Source organism: Physeter macrocephalus, chromosome 9, assembly GCF_002837175.3.
Source record: "Physeter macrocephalus isolate SW-GA chromosome 9, ASM283717v5, whole genome shotgun sequence".
NCBI classification, from domain to species: Eukaryota; Metazoa; Chordata; class Mammalia; order Artiodactyla; family Physeteridae; genus Physeter; species Physeter macrocephalus.
Window position 1 is genome coordinate 56,611,426 of NC_041222.1, and position 11,341 is coordinate 56,622,766.

Genomic DNA, 11,341 nt, shown 5'->3' on the forward strand with positions numbered 1-11,341 from the left:
TTTAGTTGGCTAAAGGCAAAACAATATAATTTTGAGAAGACAATTGAAAAGAAATATCTGAATATCTGTTTCTAAGGACTCTTCTAGATGTAAAATTTTATGATTCTGTGGCAAATGTGAATAAGTCCTTCCTACACACTCCAAGTTAACAAAAAGCTCTGAATGTTATGACAAGACATATGGACTTAATCCCACTACAGTAGTTTGATGATGATGCCAGATGATTCAAAAAATAATTAGCTGCCATGTTAAGAAAGTATCTCCATATATATATATTTATCACACTCTAAAATAACTTCGGAAAATCGGCAAGCTACATTAAGAAGAGATAAGATATCATCTTCAATTAGATTTCTCAATCTTTTTTTCTTTTAAGGAAATCAGTTCTTTTTCAAAGGAGAAAACAGAAAATATGGTAGTCTTCATGTTAAATATATGAAAATTCTTACTTTAATCTTTGAGTTATTTAATCTTACCTACACAAGCATATTACTACATCCTTGAGCAATTTGAAACCTTTTGTGATAATTTAAGTCTCTCCATATAGTATATTCCAACCCAAGCCTGTAAGTAGCAGGTTGCTACAAGTCTCCGTTTATCACAGCTCTATTTAAAAAAAAAGTCTCCAGGCTACACCAACACTCAACACCACGTTAAAGCTCAAACCCCTTTGAAGCTCACGAAAACCTTCCTGAGACATTAAAAAAAAAAAAAAAAAAAAAAGCCTTGAATAATGAAGAACAATGCTAAAAGAGTGAATACTGAATAAATGAAAACTTATTTTTAAAAAACACTTCAAAATACTTTTGACCATTAAGCAATTTCATTTCAACAGACAGACGATGATAAAGTATCTTGAGTAATGTCAGAAAATCTAATTTGAAAGGAGGAAAAGCACCAAACAATTATGCAAGATTTGGAGTATATTTTAGATGCTTATTAAATATTGGCATAGGTAAATAGCTGCTATTCGCCATGCCTCTTGGGAGAACCTCTTGGCTATAGAGGCTTATTAGTGTTAAGCATCTGAGAGCCATGGACTATAAAATAAAATCAATACCGTAACCTTAACTGTAAAAGTCAGAAAGATACTGGAAGAGTTCTAATTTAACAAGATTACAGATGACTTTTTAGAGAACATTTGGGGAAAAGCCATGCATTTAGCAACATTTATGCTACAAGACATCTCAAGGTTTAGGTTGTTACTAATGCTGTTATTATACATGCTGGTAATGGTTAGGGTTGATTTTACTGATGTGTTACTTTAGCGGATTTACAGGAAAGTCCTGGAAATGATCTGGAACTTATTTCAAATAAAATCATTAAACTTAAGTAGTAAACTAATTGCTTAGGAACAATTATGATTTGATGTGGTTTAGTGTAGCAGACAAAAAAAATCATGAAAATTTTAAGGTCGTCACTTTGGCAGCTCAATGCAAATATGATTACTCTGCACAATATTCCATTTCTTTTAATGGAAAAGTAGTCAAAACTGGTATAAGTTGTAGTTTTTAAGTTCAGTCGTAATCTATATTTCTCCTTTAACAAATGTAAATGAAGAAAAAAAGAACATCCTGTCAATGAAATTACTATGATGGCATATTTATTATCTTAATGGTTTTAGAAATCACGTGAAATTGATCAGTAACAAAACCTCTATTTAGTAATGGACCAATTACATTTGTGAGATAATGTCAATGAAACAGAATATTGTCACAGGATAATGGTCTCCTATTGCTATATCCCTAGTCATTTAGAGAAAATATAAATGTTGCCGTCTGGCTGAGTCATTTATTTTCAAAGTAGGAGACACAGATCCCATAACAATGTTCTGTTATAATAACTCAATCTCTCTCAACCATTTGTTGTACCAGAATGGTGCAGGACAGGGCTTGTATTTGTAAGAACTGCACATTCCTCAGGTATAAGGCAAAACATATGATGCCTCCAAGCACCTAAACAGCCAATTATCAAGTTATTCAACAAGAGCATTTAAAATAAACATCTACAATATAATTTAGGAAATGGAAAATGTTCAGAGTCTTCAGAAAGATTCATGTTAATGAAAGCCCAAAGATTCAAGTATTAAAGATCTATAAATACTCTGACTTCAATTAATTTAAAATCCAGAACATTATAACACAAAGGAACCTTACTATCCAACTTTATCTCACAGATGAGAAAACTCAGTTTACTGACATTAAGTGTTTTGTCTAAGGCCATACCACTATTTATATTGATAGTTTCCTGCTCACCATTATAGTGCCCTAGGCATATAGCAAAAAATTAGAATAGAAAAGAAAAATATATATACAGCAATAAATATATAATTTTTATATTTTGACACACATAGCCCAATTTAAACTGAATGTATATCACACACCTCAACTAAAGACATTCTAGGCTTTAGGATTATTTATTAACAACATCTTATTATTAAAAGGAAAAGAGATTCTTAACCTGAGTCCAGCCCAAGAACTGCACTCATGAATTCCTGGAGTCTGTGAACCCTTCTGCTATTATATGTATTTATTTGTAGTAAAGTTTCATATGTGTTAGGAAAAAAAAAAAACTGTCATAGAGGTTTTGTAACTAGTTTGCAAAACCATGAACACAGCATGACAGTGACTTCTTTGGAAGGCAGTATATACAGTAATAATGAGCATGGATTCTGGAGCGGAAGAGACAAGGGCTCCCATTCTATCTTTGCTACTTATCTGTGTATCTATGTCAAATTTCTTAACCACTGTAGTGATGAGCTTAATGAGCTGTAAAACGTTAGCTTGTTTTTAAATAGGATTGAAAAGAAAAATATATGTAAAGTCTTAGCTCAGTCCTAAAAGGGAGTAAGTGCTCAATAAATGGTAGCCACAAATGGCAGGAGGGTCTGGTTTTCCTCAATTTAAATGTATTTGTTGAATGAAAAGATTTAAATTTATGTGGTTTATTCAACAAATAAATGATATACAAAAGTGAGTAAATATAAAAATAGTTAATAGAACTATTATAGGTTAAAGACAAGTTGAAAATACAAATATGGTATTGGATCTGTTTGGGACCTTCATTTAAACAAAACAACCTATACGATATTCTGGGGAATTTGCACATGGGTTATACAGTATATATTAACGAATTATTGTTATATGTGTTAAATTAATAATGGTATTGGGTTGTCTTAAAAATAAATATCATTGTCTATTAGAAACTTAAGTATTTATAAGTAAAATGACACATTATCTGGGATTTACTTTAAAATACTTAAAAAACTGGAAGATATTGAATGAAACAAGATGGGCAAAATATTGATAACAGTTAAAGCTAAAAAATGGTACATGGAAGTTCACTTTATGATTCTATTTTTGACATTCTCTATAACAAAAAGCTTTTTAAAACTTTAAATATCGTGCTTAAACATTCCATCCAAACCAGCTCTTCTCCACATTTATCCATCAAAAGCACTCATATCTCCCTTTTTTTTTTTTAGTTCAAAAACTTAATCATGGCACAAATATTAAGAGGTTGATTTTTTTAAAAAGAAGATACACATTTTACCATCTTAAAATTTTGTTTTGACAATTCTTCCAGACCTGAAAACTCAAAAATTCACCTCTACACTTATTCTAGTTCTACAAGGTCTAACAGAATCTTCCATGAAGCTCCCTAGAACTGTCCGCCTGCCAAGACTTGTTAAGCAGTGTTCAAATTCTCCTAGTCCATTTCTCCCTATGTAGGTAAGTTTATATATTGATTCCCTAGGTGGGTTGCAGGATAACAGAAAGAAAAAAAAAAAATCATGCTTTGAAAAAGAAGACCTAGGCTCTGCTCTTAATTATCTGGACACTATGGATGAGACAGCCTCTCTGATACTTAGATTGCTTATCTGTCAGATAAGGAGCTTGAACTATGTCTCCCCTAAGGCTTCTAATAGTCTGTGTTCTATCCCTGAAAAATCAACTTCTTATTGTATATGATATTGGTGGTATAATAACTCAAAAGAAACTGGCTTTCCAAACTACTTCAAAATAAACTGAAATAGGAAATTAATGTGTAAATGGATTTGAAATAAAACCTTTTACCACTCTAAGAAACTTTTCATGGTAAAATATGGTAACGAAGCACACTGTCTCCCATGGATTTTCCACTTTCCTAATTTAGACTGTGTTCTACCAATCTAGAGAGCCAGTGTCACACAGCAAGTTGTTATTTTTTTCAAACTAATTATCCATGATGGTTTTTCTACAAAATGCTGTATTTTCAAATCATTAAGCCTCCAGAGGACAGAAATATGAGTATCACTTTCCCCTAGTAAGTAGTATTGTCCCTTCTATCATGTACACAGTTTGCGTCCCATCCAAAATGCTCTTCCTGATTACAACACATGAAAAGAGCACAAACATCTGTTAATTAGTAGGCAATGTAAGGAATTCTGATGAAAGCCTTCACCAACAACGTATTGTCTTCCTTTCTGTTTGAAAGATGTTCATAATGTGATTTTTCAACTACAGCAGTATAGCCGAAGAGAATGAAATACACTATGATGAAGACATCCCCAGAGTTTGCCCTCCGATGACATAATATATGGAGAGTCATTGCAAATTCTGTAAGAACTGTAAGTTCTTGATTTTTGATATTTTTAAAATAATAAGCTAAACAAAAAAACTTAAAAATTGTACTTAAACATTAAATTCAAGCCATCTCTTCACATGTATCCATCAAAAGCGCTTGTATCTTTGATTTTGTCTGGTTCAAAATTTGATATTTGGACATTTGATATTTAATCCTTGTGATACAAACTCTAGGAATGTAAGGAATTGCTGGTGTTCTATCTGGTCCCCAAAGGGAGCTTAAACATTCTTCCAGGAGATTACCAAGCTGTTTCCTTGCCATTTTCTAGGACTTCATTTAATGTCAGTAGTTACTCAACTATTTGTGAAAGCTGCTCATTCACCCAACTTCTACAGCTAGAAAAACCTTGAGAGTTTATCATTTGTCAGACTGTAGTTTGGGCTAGAGCACTGTTTTCCCAAGTTTGAATGTAGGATTAAATCTCCCTATAGATTCTTAGATGGGGAAAAAAGGTTCTGAAGTCACAAACTTAATAAACATATTCAGTCAATATCCACTCATGGATATTCACATTCACAGCACACAGTAGTATATTAAATATTCTACAAACTCACTTATGAATAAAAAAGTTTAAATTTTTGTTTAAATAAAAATTTCCAGACTTGGTTGAATGCTCTTGTATCTAGCATATCTATTAACATTTTTTTAAACTTACGAAAGGCTGGTCTCTGATTCCGGTTCTGTCAGTGTCACCACACTCTACTGACTGTTATTTATTTCCTATACTTGATTAAATGCATGATACTAAGCTGGCATTATTACTCTTTAGCCCCCAGTGTTCCCTTGAGCCCTTTGGCTTAATTCATTATTTATTTAGTATCATATCCTTACAGAACTCTACAAAGTGCAAATTAAAATTGAGCACAACATATAAGACTCTATTACTAATGAGAACATTTGCAAATTTATCACAAATAAATCTCTAGGGCTTGGAAATATATTAAAACTTCAGAAAAACTAGCTGAAGACTTATTTGTACGACAGAACTATAAACTTTTCTAAATAGTGCTTTTTTCTGGTACCTATAGCAACCAGAATGCGATGCCTAAATATTGTCTATTTGAGTGTCCAGTATAAATTTCTAAACTACTCTTAAAATTGTAATTACATACCAATACACCTCTAAGTAGTGCTAGTTTTTGCTGAAATACCAATTTATTGATTTTTGTGTAAAGATTTATTTCTCATAATGCTTAAAAGTAAGTTGGGCATGGAGACAGTCCCCTCATAACCTGATTTACATTATTTATTCTCTGTGAAGAAACTTTTTTCATAAATAATAAAAATTTATATTTATATTTCTGTTCAGCAGGTCAAGGGCTGGAAATTTAATTTATTCATATTTATGTGCCCAATGCCTAGAAAAAGTCCTGGCAAATAACAGGCATTTGATAAATGTTAATTTAGTTCAATTATCTCAAATTCTAAATGTGTAGGAACTAATAAAATTTTACTGCATTAAAAGTCTTTCTGAATTTACATTTTATCTAAGATTACAAGTTGTTTAAATACTCATTAGACTAAGAAGCTGTTAAATTTTCCATTTAGAAAGCCCAGCTGTATATTACAAATATATTTACCATATCACTAAACGTCTATTAAATAGTGTTTTAGGAGTTTTATATTCAGGCTTAGATGGATCGGCGACTATTAGAATGGCAGAGACAAAGTGATACTAACATAGAATTGTTTCAAATGTTCAAGCATACCAATTACTAGTCTGTTAAATTCCCGGCCACAAAAATACTACAAGCTTTAGTCCCAAGAAAGTAACAAATTAGAGGAAAAACCAAGACCTGCCTCTATTTTTCCTCTTACATCAGAAGTTACAAAGGACTACTGTAATGATTTCAAGAGAATTATATCAATGAGGAATTTAGTCTGTGAACTGGCTCAGGTGGGAAAAAATTTAAGGTAGACAAGCTCTCAGATGGAATATTTTGTGGGGTAAGTATTAGAATAATAAAAGAAATTTTCAACATGCAAATTGATAAGCTGTCCTGGTTCTATTAATTTAACTATTAAAATGATGGAAAGCAGTATCCAAAAAACAAAGTTTTCAGTAGAGGTAGAACCAGTCATGAGGTTTGAGACTAGGGAATTCATAAAAGAGACTAAGCAAGAAAAAAATATTCTAGAATCTAGGAAAGAATGTAACAGCTGCTGTATATCCCTTTGTTACTGGCCCAGTTTTCTTTTTTCTTCTTTTATGTATAAAAGAATATAAAGTTAAAACATAAACATTATGTAATGTAGATTCTAACAAATTTAATTTCTATCACTATTTATCAGAAGAAATTTAAGCAAATTATAAAGATTCCTACGAAATGTTTAATCCTATTAAGCAGTGTTCAGTTTGAAAATGTTCATGTCTATATTCTACAAAATTAAAATTACAACTCTTTTATCTCCAAGAAATTGTAACTTTTTTGTGCTTTGAAAAGCCATAAAGATATAATTATCTCTATATATGCTAAAATAAAAACACTTTTTTCATTAAATTATTAAAATATAGGAATATTTGTCACTGCATGAATCTAGATTTTGTATTAAAATTTTGCCTAATTTTTTAAATGAAATGAGTATAATCATTTAGTTACAATATATCCTTTATTTTTGCCTACTTGGAATAAATCTCAAAGGTTTAGGTTTGTGGTTCAGATTATAAGGGAAGGTGGAATGCCACATACTGTTCATAATTTTGTTATTTTTGATTCGCATATTTCACTCAGTTTTGTTAAGGGTTATGGTAAAAGTAGATGTTAATGCAAAGTTAACACAAATAACTAAGGCAGACCCAGGAAATAATTAACAGTGAATTTTAGACATTTCTGCCAATTATAAGCACAAATACATTTTAAGCAACCAATAAGTTGTTATTGCATACAATTAGCGCAGGGATTTTTAGACATGTACTAAAGCTATTACAGTATGGAGTGGTACTCAATATGCCCTTTAGAAAACTCCCTTCATGACAGGCAAGTATGTCTAAAGAACATTTGAAGACGGACAAGAACAACCATGGGCATTTTACTTTGCAAGTTTAAAGAAAGCAATTTTTTTCATCAAACAAAAGGACTGCATTTGGCTTAGCAAATTTATAATGATAGTACTGTCCTGCCCTCATGTTTTCATTGCAGTTGAAGTCTTCTTCCCACAAGGGCTTACTATGCACATTACAAAATCTTCAGTCTTCTGAATTAAAGTGACACTTTTTTTTCTAAGCACACGTGTGAATGGATCATTCTTTCTTACTCTTAAAATGCCTTTACAGACTTCTCCAATAATTCCAGTCATCTTGACAAAAGAAAATCACCAAGACAATACAACAATTTTACAAAAAGAAAGAATGACAGTTTCCCTTCTACTTTTCAAAAATGTTTTATAATATGATTTGAGATTGGCTTTATTCAATAGGCTGAAAGAGGAATCAGTTCTTACAGAGTGACACTCTCTATAATAAAGAACACCTACACTTCTGCACAACACATCTATTGCCACACATTCACAATGTTATTGTTATTACCAGTAGAATCTTTTCCAGAACAATTTTCTGATGAGGAAAATATGGCTTTGTTTAGAAAAAGCTGACAATGTCAGTAAAACAAGCAATAAAATATAAAGGGTTGAGGGTTTTGTTTTTATTCTTACTTCTGCAAGTCTGGTTAAGTCCCTGTTATTCCCTGCCTTTGCTAATGAAACTGGTGTTCTGCCTATCAATGGTTCATGTAGCCAACAAATATTTATTTGCCCCTACTAAGCACTAAGTGTTGTGCATGGTTCCCAGGCGCTGGTTACACAGTAGCCAAACAGATATAGTCCCTGCCCTCATAGTATAGACAGATTTAGACAATTAATCCCATAAACAAATACGGAACTACTTATTATAAGCACAATGAAGGAACAATACAAGGTGTCAAGAGGTAAAGACCTGATTTATATGGAAATTACTCAGTTTAGGCTGGGACCTGAAAACTGACCAAGAATTTGCCAGAGGCTTATATGAAGGTCTTGGGTATTGCATTTCCAAATCTGAACGAAGCAGTAGGCTCAAGTGCAAGAAGGAAGCAGACGGCCCCTGCTGAGGCTGGAGCAGTGGTCAAGAGGCCAGAGGACAAGAAAAAGGTCTGTGGATCATAGGAAGGAATTCTGATTTTCTCCTAAGAGGAGCAGGACGTGACTGAAGTAGGGGAGTGATATGACATTATTATGTTTTGTTTTTGTTTGTTTGTTTTTTGCGGTACGCGGGCCTCTCACTGTTGTGGCCTCTCCCGTTGCGGAGCACAGGCTCCGGACGCGCAGGGGCACGAACCCGCAACCCCTGCATCGGCAGGCGGACTCTCAACCACTGCGCCACCAGGGAAGCCTCAGACATTATTATGTTTTAAAAGATGGTTCTGTCTAAAGAATAGATTGGGGAGGTGGAGTAAGATCTCAGAGCCCAAACTCTCCAGCTGATTTTCAAATCCTTCCTTAAAACGAACTCCCTTTATTTCCATCCACACAGCCTCCCACCACAGGGCTCATAAATGGCCATTCAGAAATTTACTTCCCCACCTCAATGCTTGCCTGTGCTTTTGTCTGTGCCCACGTTGTCCCCTTCTTTACTAGTTAAAAATCTCAGCATGCTAAAGGAGACCCTCCATTAATAAAATGGAGAATTTTATCTAAAAGAATTTTCAAATACATTTTGTGCTGCTGATATAAGTCATATTTGCACACATACCAACAAAAACTGTTAGTTAATCTTTGTTTCCATGTTTAATAATCTCCTTCTGTGGCAAAAAGGCATGAGTATGTCCGATGAAATATATTTAATCCAATAGATTTTAAGAATGAAAAAGAGCAAAGTATGAATTCAGAGAGTCAAATAACACCTATTTCTTAAGGTTATATTTTTCCCTATATTTTCCCCTAGATTTTAAGAATGAAAAAGAGCAAAGTATGAATTCAGAGAGTCAAATAATACCTATTTCTTAAGGTTATATTTTTCCCTAGAGCTGCCCTAGAACTGGGTTATAGTTTTATCTAGATAGAATAACTAGATTGACTCAGACACCAAGTGTCTTACATTACACTTAATTATTGTTCATGTTGTACCTACTTCCAAAAGGAAGTATGGCTTCCTTTAAATGGGAACTTTCAGTAACTAGCACCTGCGAACCACTTAAAGCCTGGCTCCTCCTTAAAATACCCCATTAAGAGGAGCAAATTGATTTGACTGAATCAGAACCTGTGCTTCTGCTACAATCCAGCCAACTAATGTAGCCAGGTCATCATCAGTCACACACACATTGAGGGTTCTAAAAGATCATTTTGTCTAAAAAAAAGTTTAATAAACACATAAAAATATGGGAATTTTGTTACTTAACTTTAACAAGATTTGACTAGTACATGACCTTAAAAATAATTTTATTGCAATCATTTCATGAAAAAAATATAATCCATATTGATTCAATTATGAAATTTTGACTAAATAAAATTTATGAAAGGAGCTGACATTTTACTCTACTGTTCCTAGAGGCAATGCCTTATTACTCACCTTGATCTCTTTCATGCCATGTTCGACTTCCAGCAGCTGGTGAATTCGGAGAGGGATAAAAGTCTCCTGTAGGACTTGGTTCCATATTTTCATCTATGGATATAGTTTTGGGTCTTTTGCTGTTAAAATATGACAATAGTGAATGTTAATGGGATTTCTAGAAAGATGTGTAGCATCTGAAAGTACATAATCTGAGAATATTCTTACTGTGGAAATTCCACAAACACAAGTAACAGTATCTCAGAACCATTTTGAAATAATGGTGAGTATTTAAGACATCAATAAGAGTAGCAGACATTTCTAGCTGTATGTATCATTTATTATATCAGAACTGTACCTGCCTAACAAATATGGTGTTTATATTTACATGTTGAAATATATTTCCAGTAGTAGAATAGTATTTTCAGTACTAAAAAGTGAATTCTTAATGTGATAGGTATACTAATTTAAAAATTGTTATCGATTGTACCTGACTCATAATTATTATCAATATGAAAAACGTTCATTCGTAGGGCACTTGCCATTAAAAATGTAATCCCTTCATATCAATTCAAAGATAAGTAAACTCCTTAACCTTCCTAAACTCAGTTTAATCATCTGTAAAATGGAAATAATAAAAAGGGGAGTGGTTGAGAGGATTAAATGAGTTATTAAATGTAAAGCTCATGCATTTAGTGGCTGGCATTTAGAAGACACTTATAAAATAGTAATTATTAGTAGCAACCCTATATTTAATAATATTAAAATTTTTATAGTACTTTACTGATTATAAACTATTTCAAATATCTTTTTTTTAAATAGACCTTTATTGGAGTATAATTGCTTCACAATACTGTGTTAGTTTCTGTTGTACAACAAAGTGAATCTGCTATATGCATACATATGTCCCCATATCCCCTCCCTTGTGGGCCCCCCTCCCATTCTCCCTATCCCACCTCTCTAGATCATCACAAAGCAGAGGGAGATCATGCTGCTGCTTCCCCCTAGCTAACTATTTTACATTCGGTAGTGCATATACATCAATGCTACTCTCACTTCGCCCCAGCTTCCCCCTCCCACCCCATGTCCTCAAGTCCATTCTCTGTCTACATCTTTATTCCTGCCCTGCAACTAGGTTCATCAGAACCTTTTTTTTTTTTTTTTAGATTCCATATATATGTGTTAGCACACGGT

The 11,341-nt window shown here is 33.0% G+C and overlaps 1 protein-coding gene across 5 annotated transcripts in view; it reads right to left on the reverse strand.

Moving 5' to 3' along the window:
- NFIB (nuclear factor I B) overlaps nt 1–11,341 on the reverse strand; it is a 236,600-nt gene that overhangs the window by 51,696 nt on the left and 173,563 nt on the right. For all 5 annotated transcript variants that reach the window (XM_024126838.3, XM_024126835.3, XM_024126837.3 and 2 more), the window contains exon 6: nt 10,169–10,287. In XM_024126838.3, the coding sequence (XP_023982606.1) occupies nt 10,169–10,287 (119 nt within the window). The remainder of the gene's footprint in view (nt 1–10,168; nt 10,288–11,341) is intronic.